At 42.7% G+C, this 25,604-nt stretch overlaps 3 protein-coding genes across 5 annotated transcripts; all 3 read left to right on the plus strand.

Moving 5' to 3' along the window:
* Nucleotides 1–43: 43 nt before the first annotated feature.
* sumo3a (small ubiquitin like modifier 3a) lies at nt 44–5,906 on the plus strand. Of its 3 annotated transcripts, XM_061695984.1 has the most exons (4): nt 912–1,138; nt 2,694–2,822; nt 3,948–4,019; nt 4,697–5,906. In XM_061695984.1, the coding sequence occupies exons 1-4, from the start codon at nt 1,118–1,120 to the stop codon at nt 4,757–4,759; spliced, it is 285 nt and encodes a 94-aa protein (XP_061551968.1). In that variant the 5' UTR covers nt 912–1,117; the 3' UTR covers nt 4,760–5,906. The 3 variants fall into 3 exon arrangements, with proteins under 3 accessions (XP_061551967.1, XP_061551968.1, XP_061551969.1); XM_061695983.1 differs by having other exon boundaries at nt 44–1,138; nt 3,948–5,906; XM_061695985.1 differs by lacking the exon at nt 3,948–4,019.
* A 707-nt stretch (nt 5,907–6,613) lies between these two features.
* si:dkey-251i10.3 (uncharacterized protein LOC553498 homolog) lies at nt 6,614–9,216 on the plus strand. Its single transcript, XM_061696049.1, has one exon. It carries the CDS (start codon nt 6,699–6,701, stop codon nt 8,877–8,879), a length of 2,181 nt encoding a protein of 726 aa, XP_061552033.1. The 5' UTR covers nt 6,614–6,698; the 3' UTR covers nt 8,880–9,216.
* A 1,775-nt stretch (nt 9,217–10,991) lies between these two features.
* On the plus strand, nt 10,992–23,675 carry LOC133412603 (thrombospondin-type laminin G domain and EAR repeat-containing protein-like; the record flags this gene model as incomplete). The annotated part of the gene is made up of 13 exons (XM_061696050.1): nt 10,992–11,157; nt 13,695–13,903; nt 14,087–14,424; nt 16,009–16,099; nt 16,422–16,590; nt 16,667–16,798; nt 16,867–16,937; nt 17,732–17,896; nt 19,166–19,361; nt 19,901–20,133; nt 21,665–21,843; nt 22,411–22,512; nt 23,425–23,675. Coding segments are annotated over 13 exons (2,205 nt in total), but the record flags the coding sequence as incomplete, so codon positions are not given.
* Nucleotides 23,676–25,604: the final 1,929 nt, after the last annotated feature.

Genomic DNA, 25,604 nt, shown 5'->3' on the forward strand with positions numbered 1-25,604 from the left:
GGGGAAAAGTATGGGTGTTGAAACATTGCATCTGGAAATGTGTGGGTGTTGTGACACCCCTGGATCATTGTTGCAAATGGTCTTTTCAATTTCTAATAATGTCACAAAATGAATTTGATATTTTTTTTATAATCCCGCTTTCTATTTTCTACCGTGATTGCAGGTGAGCTAGAGCCTATCCCAGCTGATTTTTTTAAGGCAAGAAGCTGCATACACCCTAGATCACAGGGCACATCCAAATAAATAACTTTTTTTTTTTGGTCATCATTCAAATTTAGCATGGTTGTTACCAACACTCGCCGTCTGTGTGTTGGGTCAAATTTACAAGACATTTTTATGATTGCTTTACAGGGACTTTAAGCATGATTCAATATATAACCATTATGGCTACAAAGGGGGTGGGCAATTCTGGTGAATTTCCAGAAAGTTTCTGGTAATTATCCATTGGAAATTAAAATGGGGCCTTTTGGAAATATTCAAATTTGGGGTATTTTCATGGGAATCATGTGAACAAATGAGAATTAGCTTGGAATTGAGGGTAATTTAAATGAAGGTTAAATGAAGACTCTAAATTGCCCGTAGGTGTGAACGTGAGTGCGAATCGTTGTTTGTTTGTATGTGCCCTATGATTGTCTGGTGACCAGTTCCGGGTGTACTCTTCCTCTCGCCCGAAGATAGCTGGGATAGGCTCCGGCACTCCTGCCACAACCTTCAGTTTTTAAATTGTTGGTTTGTTCCTGTTATTCCCAATGGAGATGTTCCATCTTTGCAAATTCCGGGAATTTTGCAACCTGACTAACATGACGGTGAAGAGGAGGCCTTCATCTCCCCAAGACTTCCCTGTGCGGGTGTCCGAGGATTTGAGGGGAGCAGCGCGGTCCCGCGACTTAACGGTCATGTGTCGCCCGGCATCCAATCACCTCCTGGCGAGAGCGGTTCGACGCGCGCTCCCGTCACCGGAGGAGGAGAAGCGAGGACAGTCGGCGGCAGGAGACGAAATCAAATAAATTACAAAAATACCGTTTAACCGCCGTTTTTTACATTTTATTTTAGTTTATTTATTTATTTTTTTTAAATCCACTCTGCCTGTAAAATCGCATCACGAAATCCGGCAACCATGTCAGAGGAAAAGCCAAAGGTGAGATTTAAAAATAAATAAATAAATTATTTATTTACACACACAAAAAAAAAAAAAAAAAAAGGGGGGGGGGGGTGGCTTGTCGAAGCGTGCCATGGGAAAATGGCCTTGGCTTTTGCACGTTTCTTTCAATTGGCGCAGTGTTTGTTTCGCAAAATGAATGAGACTTCGCACTTGTCCGTACACATAGATATTTTTAAAGCCTTCACTGTCCGTTAGGGTTCTATTCTCCACAACTGTGACTTTTAAATCACAAAATGATTCGTTTTCGGATGTTTTTTTTTTTTCTCCCCCCCCCCAACCCCCAACCCCCCACCCCATCTTTGTCGAAAATGCACCACGCACGCGATATGCGCAAAAGCCGCAAACCGTAGCGGTCACAATGGGCTTGAGGCTCGCAGCTACTACCAAATGAACTCAACGTTTCTCGCTACCGAGCCCGCAATTTCCAGCTTTTTATTCGCCCCGGCACTTTTTTGTAGCACATTACGGCGAAATGAGCCTACCGGCGAAGTGAGCCGGCGGCCTAATTGCATCGTTTGTGAACGGCTTACGTCTCCATCTGCTAGCCTCGAACCTTACATACTAACGTTAGTATTATTGAGGCTCGTAGGCTGTCCTTTGAGGCCTTAGCTATTGTGTTTGATAGGCCGCGAATGACGTTTTTCTGCTCAACCCTTACATACTGTTCATTTTCCATGCGCACGTAGCCAAGAATATCCTCATAATAATTGTCCCTGAAATCCATAACTTTGTTTTAGAACCGTCCATCGACTGTTTAACATAAATAAATGCTTGCTAATCCTTAAACAATGTTTTAGAGAAAGGGGAAAGTGTATGTTTATTTGCTTCATTGCAGTTTTGGATTGTTTTTGCTGGTGCAGATATCGTGCCTCTGTCAAGGCAGCCCCTGACCTCTGTATGACTTCTGGTCCTTATGTTTAGCATGTATGATCATTCTTATGCTGTTTTTTTTTTTTTTTCAATGTAATTTATTCTTTTACTGTTTCGAGATTCCCCCATGACCCTTCAAAGATGAACGTGCATGTTTCTGAGGGAATTTGTGCGAATGTGGTGAGAACACGGTCAGTTCTCAGGCCTATTTCAACCCCCTTGTAAATACCGTCCCATAACAATATACTTACACGACCTGGATTCTTTTAATGTTTCTAGATTCCTCCGTGACCCTTCATAGACCGATAGATGCATGTTTCTGCTGGAACCGGCTCAAATGTGACGGGAACCCAGACAGTTCTCGGGACTGTTTAACGCTCCCTCTTAAACACTTTTACCAATGTTTGTATTTTGTGTCACTTTAGGAAAATACATCAAATTGAAGGGTGAAAGAAAGAGGTCAAAAAAAGGTCAAATTTGACTCAAACAGTATGCAAGGGTTAAATGGAAATTAAATGACAATGGTCAAGTTATTTGCCGTCTCTATTGCTCTCTCTCTCTCTCTCTCCTCTGGTGCCTCTTTTTACTATCGTCATATCAGCAAGATTGATGATGTTTTTGATTTTTACAAAATGTCCACCTCACGTCTGGACGTGCGCAGGAGGGCGTCAAGACCGAGAACGACCACATCAACCTCAAGGTCGCGGGGCAGGATGGCTCGGTGGTCCAGTTCAAAATTAAACGGCACACACCCCTCAATAAACTCATGAAGGCGTACTGCGAACGACAGGTGAGATTCAACTATTTATGGTGGGCTTTAAAACAAACAAATGGTCAGGATACAGGCTGGGCCAAAAATAAGTACTGGACTAAATAAGTTGACTTATTTAAGGAAGAAAGGAGGCAAGGATGGCATGAAAGGAAGGTTGGATGGAAGGAAGCCAGGGTGGTATGAAAGGAAGGAATGACGGACTAAAGGGAGTGCGGAAGGAAATAAGGATTAATGACAAAAGGAAGCGAGGGTGGTATGAAAACGAAGGATGCAAAGATATGATGAATGAATGAAGGAAGCAAGGTTTGCTATTCAAGGAAGGCAGGATGAAATAAATGATGCCATGAAGGATGTAGGAAAGGAAAGATGGAAGGAGGAATGAGGGCAGCAAGGGTGGTGTGGAAGGATGGATGGAACGGAAGAAGATGGGAAGGAAGCAATGATGTACGAAAGCAAAATTAAGGATGGATGAAAGCAACGGCGGTAGGAAAGGATGGAGGAAGGAGGCAATGATTGTATGAAAGGGAAAGAAGGATGCAAGTAGGAATTATGTATGTAGGAAGGAAAGGGAGGGAAGGAAGCAAGAGTTCTGGAAAGATGGAGGAGGCAAAGAAGGAATCATGGCAGGAATGAGACAGGGGAGGAATAATGAAGCAAAAGTGGTATGAAAGGAACTGGGTGGAATTTAGGAAGCAAGGGTGGATTGTAAAAGGAAGGAAACAGATGGAAGAAAGAGTGCTTTGAAAGAAAAAGCAAGGATTGTATGGAAGGCTGGTATGAAAGGAAGAAGGAATGAAGCAAGGATGTATGAAAGGAAGGACAAGGCTTGAAGGGAGGAAGGCAAGAAAGGAAGGAAAGATGTATGGTTGGAATGAGGCAAAATTGGGATGAAAAAAACATGGAATGAAGGAAGGAGGTATACTATAAAAGGAAATGATTCAATGTTTCACCCCACCCCCTCTTTTTGCTGCCATAACCAAGATGCAAATCGTGTCACTTGAGGAAAACAAACCCAAAAAAGTCATCCATAGTTCAAACATAAAGGTGGCGTGACGTGTGTGCGTATGTGGACCTTCCAACTTTCTGGTCCCCCAAGTCCTTTCGGTCCAATTGTGCTCGGGTGGTGTTGTCTCGTTCATGCAGGGACTCTCAATAAGGCAGATCAGGTTCAGGTTCGACGGGCAGCCCATCAACGAGACCGATACGCCTTCGCAGGTAAGTCGAGCCTCTCACTTTTCGGCTTACTGGAAGGAATGCACGATAAGTGCCGTCTCATTCAGCGGTGCTCCGGTCGCCGCTCGTCAACCTGTCGCGATGGCTCCTCACAGTCATGGATATTGTGACCAAAATACTGCTTTCTTTTACAAGACATCTCTGAAAAGGCAAAAACATACAAATAACACCCTACTTGTGTGACACTGGTCAGATAAGTTTTCATGATGTCAGAATTTCTCGAGCCGGAGGTGGCCTGAAATTAGGAGGAGGAAGAGGGGGCTGCCTCCAAATTTTGCATGAAGGGAAAACCCTGCCTTTGGGTGTTTGAAGCTTTGCCACAAGATGGCGGCAAAGCTGTACTTTATTTTATTTTTTTTCTAAATGAAGCTTTTCAACTCGCTTCTACGTCTCCTCGGCACCGAGATGCAACACCATGGCACCAAAGCACTCCTTTTGTCTAAATTACGCTCCTCGACTAACTCTAACATAGTTTCTTGGCACCGAGATGGCACGAGAGTGCCCCTGAGCACAAAGGAAGCAAATAGATATGTTCCCACCAAACATCTGCAAATAGGTAAATATGCCACTGCCAAACATGTGTTGGGGGGTTGGGGGTCACCGTACCTGAGAAAATGTGTCTATGAAAGCTAATCTAGCACGTGTGTGTTTTCCTCTAGCTGGAGATGGAAGACGAAGACACCATAGACGTTTTCCAGCAGCAGACGGGCGGCCGCTGCTAAGCCCCCTCCCACCCTGTTTGTTTGACAGCCACCCACAGACCCACCACACAAACTTGAACCCTCTTACATCATCGCCCTACCCCTTCGCTCCTCTCAGCTGTTATTAATTATTATTGACTTAAGATACGTCCGTCGTGATGTGATATTTATTTTCTTCGTTTGTTTGTTTTGTTTTGTTTTTTTTGGGGGGGGGATTTAGGGTTCTCTGACACATTCTGGGTGTCGGATTTGGACCAATGATGCAACAACGTTGTCGCCAGTGAGCGTTTTTGGAATCGGCTAGTTTTTAGGGTGGAACTTATGAGCCTGCCGAACATCAACGTGTTTTGCTTTTTAGCTGCTTTTTTGGGGGGGTTTGTTGTCTTTAAGAACTGAATCTGTACAGCTGTATTAGAATGGATGTAAGTGCCACCACTCTAAAATGACCAAATGAGGCATTCAAAGGACGTCTGTCGTTTTTTTTTTTTTTTTTGCTTCCTCGCTGCTTCCATGATTTCAGCATGTCCTGGGGGGGCTGCTGCCATACCGCCAAGTATTTATTCGCACATTAAGAGGAGGATGTGGATGAATAGTCAGAATATTATTGTGAACGTGTGTGTGTGTGTCCCCCCCCCCTGTATGTAAAATGGCTGACAATGAAGAAAATAAAGTGCAAATATGACAATAGGTGTATTGGGGCGGTCTCACCAGGTCTTCAAATCCGAAGCTTCAGGTTCAGTTATGCTTGCTGTAAAGTGGGAAGAGAATTACAAGCGGCTGTAAAGAGTGCAGATGTAGATCATTTTTAAGATGTCACTCCCCTTTAATGTAAATGTACCCCTTTATTATTAGAACTAGATTGCCTAGACCCCCCTGAGTATATTTTTTTCTGTGCATCTAAAATAGAAACTATATCGCTCCTACTCGGTCATCATCTTCTCCCCCCCCCCCCCCCCCCCTCATTAAAATGAGAGCACACTTTTTCCAGCCCGATAACAAATTTGCCCTCCTGCGTCTGAGATGGGTTAGCTAAAAATAATAATAATAATTTAAAAAAAACTCAAGAAGGGGCCCAGGTCTTTTGTCATTTTATTTGTTTCTCTACTGATTTGTACATTATTTGTTGTCTTTTACTACTGTATACAATAAATATAGTTTGGTACTCAGATTTGTTGGTGTTCACTTCCATTTTGTTATCCTGTAAAGTGGCGGATACCCATACTGATTTTTATTTAACATCTTAAGCGGGGTACTCGCATACCAACAAATGTTGCTTGGTCAAAGTCAGCAGAGGCCCGATTATCTGATGTCTACGATTTGTCCTGAGAGATTATCCGTGGTGTGTAAGCAAGGTACACAATTGGTGTTTAACTGTAAATACTGTATTGAGGTAATCTGTTATAAGAGCCCTGATTATCAACGTACCCATGTGTCTTGTAACTAACAATATGTGTGATGATAGCCGGGAACTCCCGGTTAAAGATGGCGGCTTGGTCTGCACGTTCTCAACCAGGCGATGCTCTATTTGGTATTCGTATATCTTTGGGGACGTCGCTTCCGTATGAGTCGGCCAATCGGTGCCATATCTATACATGTCTATGTGCGTGTACCGGAACTCCGTCAACTGGTGAAAGTTCCGTAATAATCATCGAACAAATACGTTATTTATCATTAAATTCGATCTATTAAAACTTCCAATAATTTCTACAAAATTCGGAACTCGCTACATAAAAAAAAAAAAAAAAAAAAAAAAAACTTCCTATACAGTATAATGGCTACGGAGTAATTTCGAACAGCCGAAGAAGACAACAACGACGAAGAAGAAGGTGACGACAACGACGAAGAAGACGGTGACGACAAAGAAGAAGACGAGGAGGCGGAAGTAGTAAGTTGAAGGCATTCCTCGCACGTGTGTTGTTGACTGTTGAGTCACACAAGCAGCAGCGTTGTTACCTGCAACATGGCAAAAGATTCGACGAAAAAGCGGAACGCGAGGTCTCGCAAGAAGAGTCCTAGGGTTCCAGTTGACAGTCCCGACGTAAGCTACGATTTCGACGAAGATGGCTTGGATAAAGCTGATGAGACTATCGCTAGCGACGCGGAGGAAGACAGCGACGATGAACGAAAACGACAAAAGCTGGTGGAGGCTATCACCTCCCTCGGTGGAACGAGGCGGAAGAAAATGTTCGGGGAGCGATCGGAGCCGGCTGTCCAAAAGTCGGAATTTACGGTCAATGCGGGGGGAGAGGGTGTCAAAATAAACTTGACTGATCTAATGAAGTCCATGCACAAAATCTCGGCTATCTCAAGCAAGGCCAAGAAACAGCTGAAAAAACTGCATCAAAGTAAGAAAACCGTTGAATGTCCTATTACCACGCAGGAACGTGAGAGGATCCAGAGAGATGTGGCCTTTCAGAAAGTCGCACAAGAGGTTACCCAGTGGCAAAGTGTGATTCAAGACAACCAGAGGGCCGAACAGCTTGTTTTCCCTTTGAATCAGGAGCCCTCTGGCCCTAAACCTTTGGAAAGGGTTGTTACATGCTGGAAAGCACAAACTCCCCTTGAACAGGAAATATTTTCCCTCCTGTCTGCCAACAACCAACCGACCACTGACCCTATTTTAACCCCCGCCGAGGAGGCTTCCATGAGGGCGATGAGTCTGTCCGAGGTCAAGATACGCCGTGCTGAGCTGCAGAAAGCCAGGGCTCTGCAGTCCTACTATGAGGCCAAAGCTCGGAGAGAGCGGAAGATCAAGAGTAAGAAATATCACAAAGTGCTCAACAAAGCAAAGCGCAAAGATTTCCTCAAGCAGTTTGACGAGATGGTGAAGAAAGACCCGGCTGCTGCTTTGGAGGAGATGAATAAAATGGAGGCGGCCAGGATGCAAGAAAGGATGTCGTTAAAACATCAGAACAGTGGCAAGTGGGCCAAGTCCAAGGCGATCATGGCAAAATATGACGAAGCCGCTCGCAAAGCGATGCAGCAGCAGCTGGAGGTGAACAAAGACTTGACGCAGAAACTTGCGATCCCTTTATGTAATGAGGACGAGGAAGCCGAAACCCCGGAGACTTTGCCGGATTTTGTAAACGAAGCACCGCAAGGAACAGATTCAAATCCCTGGATGAAAGGAAAGCTGTCCGAAGATCCTGCCGAGAACGGGCGAGACGCGAACGAGGTCGTCGACTTCACCGCAAAGTCGACCGGAAGCGCTGCAAAACTAGCAGAAGAGGAGGAAAGTGATGTTGAGGAAACTGAAGAAGAATCCCTGCTGCGAGAGTTTGATAACCGTCGGAAAATGCGGCAGGCTTCTGACACTCTTCAGGTTGAAAAAGAGGATTCCCAAGTGTTGGTGTTGAACGGGAAAGCACCCGTCTTTGAGGAGTCTGAAGACACCAGTGTTCACCTGTTGGAAGGACAGACGGACCAAATGCAGGCTTTCGAGTACATGGAGCTCCTCAATCAAGTGGAGTCAGTTCAACCCGAGAAAGCGCCCGTCGAGCCGCAGCTGTCCTCGGACCGAGCGCCGAAGAAACTGAAAAGAGGAATCCAACTGAAAGATGTTCTCACCAAAGACGCAAATATCATTCTTATGCCGCTCGCGCCGACCGCCGCGGCCATGGAGGACTCTGACGAAACGCTCGATCAAGCGGGACTCATTCAGGAAGCCTTCGCCGGAGACGACGTCATCTCGGACTTCATGAAGGAAAAGAGGAAGCAGGAGAACGCGGAGAAGCCGAGCGCGGTGGACTTGACGCTGCCCGGCTGGGGGGAATGGGGAGGGTCGGGCGTCAAGCCCTCTCTCAAGAAGCGCAGGAGGTTCCGAGTTAAAACGGAGCCGCCTCCGCCCAGGAAAGATCAAAAACGGCCCAATGTCATCATCTCCGAGAAGCGAAACGCCTCGCTCAGCCTTCACCAGCTCAGCTCGCAGCCGTTTCCGTTCACCAGTCACGCTCAGTTCGAGAGCACCTTGCGCTCTCCCCTGGGACGGACCTGGAACACCGAACGCACCGTCAAAAAGCTCACCAAACCCGAAGTGCTCACCCAGCTCGGTGCCATTATCGAGCCGATGGCTCGGGAGGAGCTGAAGAAGGACAAGAACACGCGTGCTGGCGATTGGTGTGGGGAGCGACTTAAAAAATAGCCATTTCTGAATGCTCCTAAGTTTAAAAAAAAATAAAAATAAAATCTGTATTAATTATGCATGTACCATCACAGCACATTTTGAACATTTGAATTGAAACAAATTAGTGAAGTCCACCCCCCCCCCCCCCCCCCCCCCAACTTCAGCCTTTCCATTTAGTTTCAATTGTACTATCATCACTTGGCTGTATAATGAAAATGAATACTCATGGGATTTGTCGTGTTTCCATTTGCCACACAATCATGCAGGAACAGAACACATATTAACAGTACATTGTGCTTTGAAGAATTTGCAATAAAGATGCGTTATTAGTAGGAAGTAAATTGGAGTGCAGTGGTATTTGCTTTCCTGGTACAGAAGGTGGCGCTCATGCCCCAGTAATGTGGCTGCAAACTACCAGAGGATGCAGTTAAAAAAACACTTTTTTTGTATTTTATAAAAAAAATATATACATGGATATATTTGCGGCTTTATTCTCTGAAAATAGACACTTGTATGCTTTCCTGTTTAATGGTAGGTTTGTTTTAATTGGAAATAAGTAATTAAAAAAAACAAAACGAAATGAAGCCAAAGAAATGGGTTGTTCCAACTATTATACACACAGAAATGCTTCAACTGTTTTCAGTTTTTATTTCAATGCATTTGTCCCACACTTTAACTGACTGAAAACATTGTTAAAACAATATTTAGTATCTGATCCTATACTGTATACCCATTGGCCATAACATTAGGTACACCTGCAAGCCTAATGAGATTATAAAACATGCCTTTACAAATACTCACTTTTGATTGAATTTAACTATGAATTAGTGTTCATTTTGTGGCTGCCGCTTGTCGTGGTGTATAACTACATCGTACTAAGATATTTCTATTTTGCTAAACATACTAAGCAGTTTTTAAAGCCCAGTAAAGCAAACACTTTGCTTTTTATTTAGTGTGTTTGTGCATAAACAATAGTGTTCCATCAGTAACAAAATTGATCTGAATAAGATATAAACGTGTTTTACATAATTTATTTTTCTTATTTCATAGTAAATTTTAAATATATGGTTAGAAAGTTTTTAAAAAAAAATACTCAAAAAAAAAAGATTAAAATGATGAAGACAATTACTGGAGAGGCTAATATGACGAAATAAGGACAAGGAAAAAAATATATATAATCATTTTTTAAAATATAATTTTCGTTCGGTATTTTTATGTTCTTGAAAACAATGAATCTTGTAGAAATGCATACAGTCTGTTGAAACTTGTTTTTCTTAAAAATGTCATAGATGGGCAAACAAATAGCATCGGTGTCGGTGTGCTGGTATTGGATGTTTTTACGCCTTAAGCAATGGACATTTTAACGCAAAGGATGGAGCAACATGTAGACCGATAACATAACAATACTAAAAGGCATAAATTCTCAACCCGGTGTGAAGAACGGCTAATTTTACTGCAGCTTATTGAGGAGCTGAGACAGCTCTATGTAGATCCGTGTCTTCATTATACTACCCCCCAGGTGGCCGAGGCGGACACACCGGAAGGAGCAGCACAATATCCATTGAATGTTGGCAAACAAAAAACCCGGTTTATTTCTTTACATTCTATTTATTTATGTCATTACTGTATGTTTTGGTAAAGTAGATTGTTATAGTGTGGTATTTATTAACGAGTGTTTTGAAGTGCAAATATTGTCAGGGAACCAATTAAACTCATATCTCAAGGCCACACTGTATTTGGAGGTCCCACTTGATGGGTAGAGCGCAAGGTTGCAAGTCCACTCCTCGGAATTTCTTCAAAACGGTTTGAAGTAACAATAATTCCAAAGTAATCATAAACCCAAGTTCTCTGTTATTCAGTGTAGAACGACAGCCCGCTGAAAGTCTGAGAAACGAGTGTGTGTGTGTGTGTGTGTGTGTGTGAGAAGGCTGTCAAAAAGCAGTGGGACGAGTGACAGGCTCATTTGCATGGCGGGAGCCTCTTAAAAGGGGGCCGTGCAGGTGCACCGCTTCCCCACACACTCGAGCGGATTCCTCAAGCAGACACACTCACTCACGGATCATCTGGAACATTCTGTCTCTTCTGTTTTCTCTCTCTTTCAAGAATTTGGGACTTTCTGGATGATGTGAAAGATGCTTTTCCCAAGGGAGCATCCCGCATGGAGACGTTTTGTCGGGGGGACCGAGTGAACCGAAGAGGCTCGCGGTGATGATGTCATCGCTGCTACTCTCCCAGCTCCTTCTGCTCAGCCTCAAGGTCGCTCCCGCGACGGCCGACCTCGGGGGACGATGTCCAGGTAGCCCCCCCCCCCCCCCCCCCCCCTCCCTCTCACTAGAAGTCGCTGTTAATAACCTTTTGATTCCCGGGAAACCCCCTCCAGTCACAAATTCCTATAGATGGTGTATTCACACTGCAGGGAGCAAATAGTTTGCCAAGATTATGATGCCAATTGTGTGCTTTTAATTTAATTTTCATCCCTCTCCGCCTCCAAACAAGTACAGACGTGGAACGAGGTTGGGATTCCATGTGTTCCTAGGATGTCTCAAACGTTTTGGGAGCCATTCCCATTTGCTGGAAAATAATAAGAGCCACCCCTCCCGCCACCCAGGGCTATTCCTCACGCGGCAGGAATTCCAGCGTGCTGCGACGATTTTTTATTATTATTATTTGTTTTAATGAGTTAATAGAAGGAGTTCCCGTTCAAGGATGGGCAGCCTTTTTCAAGGTGGGCCCCCCACCTGTGCTGTTATGACTTCAAATCAAAGATGCCGCTCGACTGACGTTATGCTGTCGAAAATAGCTGTGCAATTACAGCCGAAACTCCAAAGTGGAGTCGATCACCAAGGCACGTAAAGATAATCATCGGGCTGTTTTTATCCTTTTTTTCTTCTTTATTTTGCTCCTTCCCGACCAAGAAAGACAAATGCCAGACTAGTTTATGTTTTATAAAACTATCCTAAAGCAAAGCAAATGTATTTATCCAGCTTGTAAACATTTAAAACAAAGAGGAAAAAAATCTAAGTACAATTAAAACAGCGTACAGTGCAAGAAATATCATTTAAAAGTGGAAATGCTCTAAAAGCATGGGGGAAAAAGAAGTAGTTTTTAACCTGAACTTAAAAACATTCACACTTGGGGCTGACGTGACTTCTGTTGCCAACTTATTCCATTTGTGTGCAGCGTAATAGCTAAATGCTGCTTCACCATGTTTGCTTTGGACTCTGCGCTCCACTATTTGACCTGAGTCTGTCTTTCTTTCATGTATTCAGGACCTAAACCGTTTAGTGATTTATAGACCAGTAGAAGAACTTTAAAATCTATTCTAAAGCTGACTGGGAGCCAGTGTAGCGACTTTAGAATTGGAGTAATATGCGCTGACCTATTTGTCCTGGTCAGAACCCGGGCTGCAGCTGTTTAATGCTCTTTTGGGGGAGTCCAGTAAGAAGACCATTACAATAGTCAAGTCTACTTGAGATAAAAGCATGGATGAGCTTCTCCTGGTCGGTTTGGCACATGCAAGCCTTCACTCTGGATACGTCTTCAGAAGGCGGTTTTACGAATTGATTTGATATGACTGTTGAAAGTCAGGCGGGAATACAGGTGGTTTACACCAAGGTTTCGGACTTGGTCTTTGGTATTTAAAGAGGATGACTCCAGGTATTTACTAACAGGAATCCTCTTTTCTTTATTGCCAAAAACAATTATCTCAGTTTTGTTGTGGTTTATATTGGTTATCCTTTGGTCTGAGCTGTGTTAAGAGTGAATTTGGCCCGAAACGGGTCAGGGCCGACAATCATAAATATTAATCGTGTTTAATATTTATAACCCAAAATCTTCATGTGTGTAGGAAGCCCACATCTTCCTGTGTCATTACTCCCTGAATTGTGAACAGAAGGTAGCCAATCAAGAAGCGACCTGACTGAGGAACAAGGATGTGGTCATAAATAAAAACAAACACGTAAGATCCAATTTCGTATTTCGTATAAGTGGGTTCACTTGACGGCAAGAAGTATTTGACAAAGCGAGTCTATATTGACGACAACGCCATTTTACAACACTCCTGCCTCCGGTCCCTTTCGGCAACACTCGTGAAACATCGGTGCATATCCAGTTGCCTGCAAAGGCAGGCTTTCAAAATAATAGCACACAAGTCAAATAAAATGGTTCACACATCCAAAACAGTCCGGTGGATCTCCGAGATGGAGGACCAGCTCGTGAAGCTGTGAGGAGCCAGAGAAAGCTTGTTTAACGCAAGGCCACCAGCATTTGTTTTCCCCTCGTGTGTCCTCTTGGATGTTGCGTTGCTATATTTGTTCGTCTTCATTTTTGTTTGATCGCAGTAGAGTTCGGTCTTGGTGGACTAGATTCGAGATCAGTGGTGGAACAAAAACTTTTCTGCGTGCGGTGTTGTGTGTTGAGATTATCGGAGCACACTACACACAGTACGCCCAAAACAGTTAAATGCCAGTTTTTTTGTTTATCTTCATGTGTGGCGTCTGTAACAGATTCAAATCTAGCGTTATTTATTTTATTTTTTTAAATCCTTATGTGTGTCCCAGGCCTGTGAAACTGACTTCGTGGGCAGAATTTTCAGAATATTGTGCCCAGGATGAACACTTGTTTTGAAGTCTGTAAAGTAAGCTCTCAAAATGGTGTTTTATCGGCTTCAGCATACCCAGATATAACTTTTTTCCGTGTGTGTATCCTGGCTCCCAGACTGTATCCCCTAAAACTCACTTAGTAACCACCCCCTGGAAAGTTAGAAATGGTTAACCCCCAAAACCAGTTTCACCTACGACTGTATCATCATTAACATTTGTCACCGGCCTCCAGATTTGGCTCCTGTGGACCTTCTATCTGCTGTCCTCGGGAAGGACACCTCCAAACTCATGGCGGGGGTGCACGTGAGGCCGTCCGCAGGGGTGTGCGGCGTCCATTTCTCTGGGCCTCATGCTCCCGTCGACCTGCTCTCCAACTGTGACCATTCCCCCAAAGACTTCTCCATCGTGGTCACGCTGAAAGTGGCTCGAATCGCACACAAGGTGAGCAACCTAGCAATTCCCGGTTTGAGACGTCCCAGCAGTCCAAACATGACGGTAAAGATGCACAAAACTTTGGAGGATGAACTGCCGTTGCCCTCACGCAAGATGTTCGCATCATTGGATAGACTGTGTTGGACTGTGGAAGCATAATTATTATCATTATTATTATTTGTCATCTTCCAGAAAAACGAGTACATCTTCTCCATGATGGAGCCGAAAAGAGCAGAGCAGGGCGCTCTGAAGGAAAAGGAGGAAGAAGAAGAGAGGGAAGAGGGAAATAATTTGCAAATAGACATGAGCGGAAGAAGAGCGAAGAACAATGCCGAACACCGCCGTCTCCTCCTGGGACTGAGACTCTCCGGGAAACGACTTTACGTGCTCTTCAGAGGACAGCGAAGCGTCACTGAGCAGCGGGCGTTCCGGGGCGCCCGCCTCGCCGACAACCGCTGGCACACCCTGGTTCTGTACGTCGACGGTCGTCACGCCAGGCTGACGGTGGATTGTGGCACGCCGCAGGAAATGTAAGCTTTTTTTTTTTTTTTTTTTTTTTACCAAGACAAAGATCATGTTAATGCTTTATCAGTTTTCATTCAATGGCATGATTATAAACCAAGAAGCTAATCATCAATTGAGCCACTGAGAGCTGAAGTTAGCTAACTCCCTTTTTTTGTCATTTTGCAAGAGAGTTTTTGGCTGCAATAAAATCTGGGGGATTTTTATAATGGTAATGATTATTTCTGAATCCTTATTTTTTTACACAGATCATGTTTTTCCTCAGCTTTTGTTATTTTGCCCAATATGATCATTTTGATGAGATATAGTGACACCTTTATCCACAACTGAGGGACTCTCATCATTTTCAGTTTTATAGGTTGGGCCAATATCACATCGGTTGGTTGGAAAAAAAACTAAACAAAAAAAACTGGAATGAGAACAACAGTTTAGCGCAATAGTGGTCCAAACATCTGTCAAACCTATCAATATTTCATGACAGATGATAAATAACATTCACTTATACTAACATGCAGATGCATTCTCACCTAAACTAAAGCACTAGTTACTTTCGGAGTCCTCTGTCAATCTTTGAAAATCACTTTCTGCGATGTTGACCTGATAATGATTTTGGCCTGATAATAACGGACTGAATGCTACATGTCAAAATTGGAACTAAACCTTGATTTTGACCAGTATTCATCTGAAAGATAAGACTTTTCTCTATTCATTTCTGCACTTAAAAATAACAAAATATTGAGGTGGCCCACTCTAGTTCTCAGTAGCTTTATTTTGGACAGTAAGGAAACACTAATACGCAAGCGTTATTCACAAGGAGGATGTTCGGCTTGTTGCATCATACTTGGCGCTGTGTTCGTCTCACAGTTAATTTGACTCGAACACAGATGCGGTCGTTAAGCGTGGTCAACCAAATGATTCCTTTGTCTGTGATATAACTGTACGCTGTTGACTTTCATTGAAAGCCTTTGAACCTTTTCCTTTATCTGCTGCTTCAATGGGTTGTCAGTGAAAGACAAAAACTGCCATCGACGGTATTATCAAGATGATCGCAGCGAAGCAGAGAGACTTGAGTTCTTGTTGGGAGAAACGCAAAAATTATCACCCAAGAAGAAGAGCACATCCTTGCCACAGAATTGACCCTCATGCCCTCTGGCAGGCGTTACTGTGTGCCCCTGATGAGGACAAACCGATAGTCCTTGAAACACCTGGTGTTTGTTGAGGCTGAATGTACACTTGAACCACTAAGCTGCAAAACAATTGCCTAAAGCGGGATCAATAAAGTTGCCTGAATCCTGAATCTCCACCACCCGAGTTCCCGTTCTGTCCCCTTGACTGCGGCCCGCAGGGATAATAGATCATTCAGCATTATACATCAGCAGCGCTGCAAATATGCTCGCCGCCTGCAGCCATACAATCACAGCGGCCTGACATTATTTGATAGATGGCTCTGAGTGAAAACTCCCCTACGGCGAGCATATCAGTAGCCATACAGATAATGCAGTTGTTATACAAATGTCTACGAGGCTTGTTGACGTCAACACACTAGGGAAGGGAACACACGTCATGAAAATTTGATCTTTTCTTGCAAACAGCCTTCCCTCCAAGCCTTTCTCCTTGGACTTCAGCTTTCACGTGTCCAAATTCCACATTGGCAGTCGGGGCAGATGGAAAGGATTGTTTACGGTAAGGCCCACGTTTCCCTTCTTGATGCTTGCATTTCATTAGTTGCGGTTCCACCCAAGCTTCATGGTTCAGTTCGGCACGCTATAAAGGGACAGTTTGGAAAGGTAACTCTTCCCATCTGTTGCCTTTTTTTCCGTTTCTGTAGTTTGGGTCAGGGTAAGGATTAGATTTATGGGTTAGGGTTAATGCTGGCGTCTGTTCTGCTTTTTATTCTCTTTTGGGTTAGGATTAGTTTGAAGGGTTAAGTTCTCCATCGACCTATCTACAGACTACAGAGTGCAAGATCCTGGTTTGTCCCTCTCATCCGCTTGTCTTTGTACAGGGTCTGTTGCGACAGTTGGTTCTGGTGCCGGGTTCAGATGCCACCCATCAGATATGCCCGTCTACCCACCCTCAACTAGCAGCTCTATCAGTCCCGCCGCTCCTGTTGTCAGATGTTGCCGCCACCGCGAAGATCGCTGCAAGTCCCTTGGTCTCTGACGGTATAGTCGGTGCATCATTCGTAGTACAATGCAGAACATGTCATCAAGTCTACAAACTCTAGTGTAAGTCTTTGTGAACCCCCAGAAACGGAGGCCAGAGTGTCGGTTGGCTTACAGCGGACGTGTTCGGAGCCACTCCGAGGCCAGATGTGGTTCAGTCCGCTCAGGAAAGCTCTTTACCTTTGCGACGGTACCTCGTGGATCACCGCACTGGAGGGTGAGGCACGGACGTCATCCTCACTAGAATGTCTGTTTGGAACTGAACAAATGTCTTCATCTGCTTAGATCGTAAACGGCTGGACTATGTTGAGGAACGGCAGGTTCTTAGCACCAGCTCAGAGACAAACGACATAGAGGTAATACCCCTTCAAGACTCCAAGACTTTACAAGTCCCATGCCACACCTATTTTAAAACAATAATCTTTGATGTCCTTTTATCGTGTTTGCACGATAATTTGGGTTGGAAATGCCGAGGATGCCCTTTTTCAAGCTATTTTAGATGGTCCAAAACGCCGGCTACATGAGACGGCTGGATTTCTCGTTAATATTTCAACATGAAATTGAACTTTGCTCTGATTGGATCACCGTTCTCCTTAATTTGAATATGGAAAACAGCTTTGCTGTGATTGGTAATACCCTCTTGGCGTCTATCATCGATTATATTTCTTAAAAACTCATTCACTGCCAATCCTCCCGGTTAACATGGATATTTGAATTCAACAGCCGTCAATGGCAATGAATGACAGTGTGTGTGTGTGTGTGTGTGTGTGTGTGAGAGAGAGAGAGAGAGAGAGAGAGAGAGAGAGAGAGAGAGAAACACATATGCTGAGTGAGTGTCTACAATGTGTGGCTAATACTATTTCTACATTGGTTTACAGTACAGTATAACCGACTGGTAGAAACAAGTACTTACCAGATCAACTTCCATGAACACCATTCTCCAGGCCTGCTCTTTTTTTCCATACGGTTCCGGTATTGGTAGGGGTTATTAAAATATTCTGGGTGCCCACAAACAGTGACGATCATTGGCGAGTTGAAACTAAATCAAGATAAAGATTTGAGACCAATGTCAACTTTGAGGGGTTGAAACAAAGTGAAGACCAAGACAGACAGACAAACAAAAAAATGAATTGTTTGGTGTCATTATCAGGTCTTCCAGGTGCAGGGTGTGGGTCTGATGGCTGCCATGGCTCACCGCTCCACAGCTTCCGGCTCCGCAGTGTACCAGTGGACCCAACATTACGGCTTCCAGCTGTACCAGAATATCAGCACGCATGGAGCGCTGGCATGGAGGCATTTCAACATGGGCAAGAAGGTACGATCGCAATGAAAGGGGACAAATGAGATCACAGGTAGATCAGTAAGCAGTACATATGGCTTCTATATGTGCCTGTATGCACTCCCTACATCGGGGTGTCAAACTCATTGTAGTTAGGGGGCACATAAAGCCTAATTTGATGTCAGGGGGCAGGACCACTAAAATCTTACCATACATGTTATAATCAAAAATAACAATACATTTTACCTTTGCATGGAAAACAACTCAAATACATTTGGAAAATCCCCTTATTTCATGAAATTATTTTAATCATTTTACAAAACCAGCTCAGATTTCTTGAATATTTTGCTTCAGTTTGTCAGCTACAATGTGTGCAGAATAACTGATCAGTGATTGTATAGCAAGGCACAACACTTTCAGTCACAGGTATTTGGAACTGAAAAATGTAGTATTACATTTTAAAATGGATTTTTTAAAATTACTCAGACCGAGGAATTATTACCATTCTGTTTTTCCCCCCCACCATCACAAGCTCCTGAGTATTTTTTCACTTTCAAATTCATCCTGCGGGCCGGATTGTAGCTTTTGGCTCACGTATGTTTCATATCACTGCTCCTCATGAGACAAACAGGTGTTCCGATTTGGATCACTGCCTTTGTCATGATTAAATATTTCAGCAACAGCAAAGGTCATCAGTTAATCAACTTCATTAATTACGAAAAAACTCAGGGGTGTCAAAAGTACTCACACGCTGTACCTAAGTAAAAGTACAGATATATGTGTTAAAAATAACTCTGGTAAAAGTAGAAGTACTCATTCAACTGTTTTACTTTAGTGAAAGTTAAAACATTTTTTACTTAGGTACAAATGTAAAAACACATTTTCCACAACATCAAACAACGCTCTGAAATAAAGCCATGGATGGAGAACAATCATGCGTCTCCAAATTGGCGTTGCTCCTCCATGTCAATGCTGTCTCAGTTTTTTTCCGCAGTTTACATGAAAGTCTCAATTAATCAAGATCTCAACCGCAGTCATTTTTTTGTTGAGCCGTCATCTGCGGAGGTTGAAAAAAAATAAGCAACAAGCCTGTTTTGACAAAGTAAGGAGCGGAAAGTACAGGTCTGGGGAAAATAAATACTTTAGTAATGTACAGCTGCCTGAGTACCAAAACAAAGTATTTGTACGTTGTTATTTTCCACCACTGAAACTATGTCAAATGAAAAATTTCAGCTTTCTACTAATTATACTACTTTTTTTTTGTACAAAATGCTACGACTGTAAATTCCTATTATTGTGTTCTAGACATTTCTGGTGGTGTCCAACTCCGATATAAGCACCAATGTGGGAAAGGAATCCGACGTCTCTGTCATCTACAAGTGGAGCCGAAGAAGCGAACAGTTTGTGCACTTTCAGACCTTGCAGACACACTGTGCACGGGACTGGGAGGCCTTCAAAATCCATCGACAGACATATCTCGTAGTTGCCAATCACAGGATAGGTAAGACAACACCAGAAAACCATACAGCGTGAGTATCACGAAAGATGGTGTACTTCTGGAGACCAAGACTTTGAGGGATTGACACCGAGACAAGACCAAGACCTTAAGGGATTGGGACAGAGTTGAGACCAAGTCCTGAGGGGTAGAGACCGAGAGGAGACCGAGAGTTTCAGTGCTTGTGACGTAGTCGAAACCAAGACATTAAGGGGTTGAGACCAAGTCGAGACCAATACTTTGAAGGTCTGAGATGCAGTCAAGACCAATACTTTTAGGGGTTGAGACCAAGTCAAGATGAAGACTTTGAGGTGTGGAGACAGATTCCAGAACAAGACTTGAAGGGGTGAGACCAAGTCCAGACCAATACATTGTGAGTTTGAGACCAACGTGGTGACCAAGACTTTGAGGGTTTGAGAACAATTTGAGACCAAAAGCTGATGGGGTGAGACCAGGTCTAGACCAAAGCTTTGAGAAGTTGATACAAAATCAAGACCAACATTTTGAGGGGTTGAAACTAAACTATGTCACTGTCTCTTTTGTAGGTAATAACAACCACACGATAGACAGCGTAGTGTACAAATGGAACAAGCCAACTAAGTCCTTTGTGGTCCATCAAAGGCTGAGAACGTTGGGGGCTTACGACTGGGAGTTCTTCAAAGTGGGACCGTACCATTTTCTGGTGGTGGCAAACGCCTTTGACGGAGTAACCACGTCGGTGGAATCGGTGATCTACGTTTGGGTTGACGGGAACTTTCGAGTTTTCCAAACCATTGAGGTACAAAATGCAACCCAGAGATAAAAACGGACAATTTAAATAGCAGGAAATATACAATGTCATGTATTGTACAGTGTACAATGAGGCAATATAACGTGTGCAGTAATACTGATAGACAACAGAATTATGCAAATGATGCCAAGTGACAGAGCTACTTTTAAATTGTTGAACATTTGATATATGCATTTACGGCGGCTTGAGTTTACGCACATTTTTGGGGTAAAAGGGACATTTTTCCATGACAAAGAACTTATGTTCACATTACATGTAAAGGAATAAATATTTCTGTGAAAGTTGGTGCTAGAAAAAAAAAAAACGTGATGGGGATTTCAAAGGGTAAATAAAGCCAATAAGAAAACAAAATCTATTGAAATCACAAATTGGATTTTTGTGGGAAAAAATAAATACATTTCAAGGCCGTATCACGTAGCCCGATGAACCAGACTTCATTTCTTCTCCTGAGATTTACGCGATGGCAGGCTGAAACAAAGTAAAACAGTCCCGTCGTTGCACTCAGATGCGGGGAACAAACACAAACACGGTGAGACGAAAACGAGGTAATGACAGGGACGGAGCGAAACGCATCAGGCGTGTCTTCGCTGCCAAAAATAGAGCACGCGGTCTGTAGCCGACAGCGAGTGTCACATTTGGACTGTAACCGCACTTGCGGTGAAACGTGTGTTGACACATTGATAGGTCCATAAGGAGAAGAGTGTGATTTAGGGGAATTCCACAGTTGGATGGGAGGATTAGCCAGAAAGCACCCCCGGGGTAGTTTAATTAATCACCTCAACTCACCCAGAACGCTTCGACATACACTTTACTCTTTCACAACTGTTTTGAGACGGTTGTATTATTCTCTTTCCGTACACCTTCTTCATACTGCCGGGTGGTAAAAACTCAAGCGCTCTTCAATTGCGCCCCTGGTTAACAAACCTTCCCATGAGAAAACGAGCATATACATTAAATGATCATTTTGCTATTTCTGGCCAACCCCAAGCACAACAAGGTTTTGTCTTCGTTTTCAGTTCAAATCAGCAGTCGTCGCTCACTTTCGTCTACCCCGAAATACCCCGGCGCCTATAGTTTACGAACATTCGCGCGAGAAGATTTGGGAAAGGAACAATTGTGTCGCTGATTAGAGACTAACGTGGGAAATCCAAAGACAAACGCTGGGGAAATATTTCTGCCTCAAAAGGCAAACGATGAGGTAAAAAGCATCATCATGCAATAAGGAGGTTCTATTGTACAGAATTCATTTGAAAAAGCCAGAGGGACTTTTTTTTTTTTTTTTTTTAATGACATGCGTGTTTGCTTCACTCGCGTATAAGCCGACACAACCGCAAATTACCTGGCTAATTTACAAGCCCACCACGATTCAAAATAATAGTCTCCCATTAACTGGGCCTCTTTGCTTTTTTTTTTCTACTCCTCCAGCGGTGTGTCGACTAGGATCCGGTTGAGACAGCTCACTTAATTACACATTTGTCTATACACGTCCTGAAACTTCTTTCTTTTGTCTTTAACGCAGACTTTTTGCGCCACCGACTGGGAGATGTTCCAGATCGGCACACGGGTCTTTCTGGTGGTTGCCAATGGACACCGGCTCCACGGCAACGGGCCCGGCGAATACGCCATCAACTCCACCGTCTACGAGTTGGACATGACCGAGCGGCTGTTTGTCCGCTTCCAGGACATCGTCACATACAGGTATGATCGCAAGTGGCAAAAGTACTCACACTTAAGTAGAAGGACGGATATTTGTGTTAAAAAAGACGAGACATAACGCGTTCACCACGAGTCATGCTTGGAGCCGACAGCATCAAACAATTTTAAACGATTCTCTTCAATCAGGCCCCGGATGGGGAATATCACCTTCTCATAAATCCCAAAATCTCAATCAGTCAAGATTTCAACCTGGGTTAACTTTAATATCTCTATTTTTTTTTTTTTTTTTTTTTTGCATGTCGTGTCGTCATCTGCAGAGGTTGGAAAAAAAAAAAAAAAAAAAAAAGTAACAAGCTTATTTGGACTCAGTAAGGAGTAGAAAATACAGATATGTTTTCAAATGTAGGGAGTGAAAGTAAAAAGTGGTCAGAAAAATAATTACTCAAGTCGATACCTGAAAAATCCACTTAAACGAGCTGTTTGTATTTTTTAAACTATTAAAACACATACAGCCCATCAGTCTTTAATCCAGCCAGAAACCAAGTAAGACCACAAAGGAAGTGTTATATTATTTTGAAAAAAAGTCCATAAATGCTCTTCTCCCGGCAGCGCGGTGGACTGGGAGTTCTTCAGCCTCGGGGAGGAATATTTCCTGGTCGTCGCCAACTCCTTCAACGGCGAGTCGTACTCTCTCAACAGTGTTCTCTACAGGTACTCGCCTTGTCGTCTTCCCACTGAGAACCTTTCGTAACACATTCGACACGCGGCGGATTTTGAAGCCCGCGTTTTGTAACTGAAAATGAATACAAATGATGTCCTTTTGGCTCATTTGCTGATGTGACAACAGTGTTCGCAGCCTAAAAATGCAAACATTTTTTAAAAGTAAAAAAAAATAATAATAATAATAATTGGCTTGGTTGGGTTTTGTACTTCAAAGTAGTACCTGAGGGAAACTGCAAACCACAACACACCAAATGCATCACTCGAAAGCAGTCTCGCAAACAAATGACAACAATGGAGGAGATGATGGGTCTCCTGTATCTACTTCAGACTCATTTTATATGTTTCTTTCTTCCTTTTTCTTTTATTCGCGTATTCATTTATTGATGTTTAAACATGAATTTGGTCACATTAACCCATGAACATTTCTGGTTGGTCAAAGAAAGAAACAAAATAGGCAGGTTTAAGCCTTGGTATTTGATTTTATTATTTATTGTTATTTGTTTATTTATTTATCATTTTTAACTTTTATTTGAATGGTATTTGATTTGTATTTGTTTTTATTTTGATCAAACAAATGTATTACTATTTTTTTTTAATGTTATTCATTGTTTTTTCCCCTCATTCTACTCATTTTTATTGATTTCATTTGACCTTGTGTTTTATTTTTATTTTATTTTCCATTTTTATTATTTTTTTCATATTTGTTTTATAATTTAAATGTATTTTTTCTTTTTTTTTTTAATTATCTTTTTTTTAAGTGTTCTTGTATTGGGTATTATTTTTCATGTAATCTTTTCAATTGCATTGTATTTTACTGTATTGAAACAAAAATGATATTGTATTTTCTTTTCTTTTTCGTACTAATGTGGGTTCTCCCCCCCCCCCCCCTCCCGCGTGAAGGTGGCAAGGCTACGAGGGCTTCGTTCCCATCCACTGGCTCCCGACCATCGGCTGTAGCGACTGGGAGTTCTTCAGTGCTGGCGGAGACTCGTATTTGATCTACTCCAGTGCCAAAGCGCGTCTCGCCAAAGTGTTCAAGCTGAAAATGTACTGAGCTCGTTCTTTACCGTATTTAAGCGTGTGGACGCATGCCCTGTCTATTTAGAGCAAGGGCTGAGGAACCTACTGCCCGTGGAGGGGCCATGCCAAAACCTCAGAGGAACTCTTTAAAAAAAAAAAAAAAAAAAAAAAAAAAATACTCATAATACTGTACATAGAAATAAACACTTGTTTGATATTTGCATCTTATTTTTTACAAATTTATTTCCCTCGGAGGACTTTGATAGAAAATTTCTCCACCCCTCATTTAAAGACACGCAGTGTAAAAGTGTCTGTCTGCAGCACGACTATACATACTGTTAAGAATGACTGTAAATTATTCTAAGAATAAGATACTCTTACTATGATGATTTGCACACTATTAAATGAGTAAAAACTTATCACTACAGATCTGATGTTTTGAATTGAGTTTCGCTTTAGTTTGGATAAAAGCATTTCTATCTTTAAAACCAATGACGTGTATTTAATTTTGGAGCATAGTCGCCCTCTTTGTCATCACTGCCCCCTCATGAGCACTGTAAGAGATTGAGAGCTCCAATTTGAATTCCGAATTGTCAAACTTGGCTTGTATAACTGTTAAATCAGCTGGACATAAAATGGCATCAAACCATGTGACACAGATTTGACCAAAGATGGAGCATTGCAGCGAGCTCGCGCAAGTGTCCAACCTTGTTTACACCTTTGGCCCAAACTAACCATCACAGACAAACATTATCAAAGCACCACGCAGTACGCTAGCGAGAGCCTTTAACGTATGTCACTTCTTAAATCCACGGATGTGAAGGTATAAATCAACATTCTTCCTAAAGCATCGATTATGTTAGATACAGGTTATCCATATGCTAATAAACAATGCCGACTAGTTAGAGAATATGAGTTTGGTGAGGTATTAATGTTAGTTTGTACATTTTCAGTTATTTCAACAGAAAATATGTAACATTATGAGGAAGCATTATATAGCTCACAGCGTTAAGTGTAGAGCTACTTGACCTTGTGGGTAGCTTTTGCCCATTTTACCTCATAATCAAATAGCGCCATCAGATTCTGTGAATCTTTGTGACCCAAAAGCAGAGTTAACTTTTAGTTCCTGAATCCCTTAGTTTCCAAATCTCTTTCTGTAACGAGTCGATTTCTGTTTTGAATTGAATGTTTAACGCGCTGCCAGCTAAACTCGAAATTTGTGGTATCGCCATTGATTTTGGATGACAATATAAACATTGGAATACAATAATGTTCATTTTGCTTTAAAAAAAAAAAAAAAATCTATATATTTTTTAAGACCCGTACTCGACTATTTTCTCGAGAATTGCAACGTTCCTCTCTTCTTGCTGTTTCGAAAGAAGACCCGAAAGTTGTTCTCACGCGACGATTTTAAGGAGCGTTTCGATTGTTTTAAATGCGCAACGAAGTGTGAGGATCGAGCATCGAGGAGGTCTCAGGGTTTCACGGACCCCTGATATTATCCAGTGTGGAAGTCTTCTAGTAACTCAACAGTGATGTGTACAAATAGGCGCATACTCGCTTGATCGTAAAGCAATCGAACTTTTTGAAATTAAATAGTAAATCGTCGGTTTTTGACAATCCTTGATTATTTTAGTGTGAATGACAGCATCAAACTCTTCAAAGTATACTTGTTGTCTGCTGGAATTAGTATTACACAATGTGACCATGGGTGATGTATTTCCCTTATAATTGCTATAGATGAGCCAATCGCAGGGCCATGTGCTAGAGCACTTTGAAAAACAATCACACCTGTAATAAAAGTGCTGTACATAAAGATTGAAGATAGATACGTAGAATAGAAAGCCTTTATTGGTGTGATGCTACAAGCCACTACAAATATGTGCTGCAAAGAGGGGCGTGGGGGTGGGTGGTGAGGGGCCGTAGAAGACAAACTCAATTCCACTTGAAACAAAACATGAAGTCACGCGTGTCAAACTCAAGGCCTGGGGGCCAGAGCCGGCCCAACATATCATTTATGTGGCCCACGAGAGCAAATTATGTGCGTCAGCTTCCATGAT

The sequence above is a fragment of the Phycodurus eques genome, chromosome 14 (assembly GCF_024500275.1).
Source record: "Phycodurus eques isolate BA_2022a chromosome 14, UOR_Pequ_1.1, whole genome shotgun sequence".
In the NCBI taxonomy this organism is placed as follows: domain Eukaryota; kingdom Metazoa; phylum Chordata; class Actinopteri; order Syngnathiformes; family Syngnathidae; genus Phycodurus; species Phycodurus eques.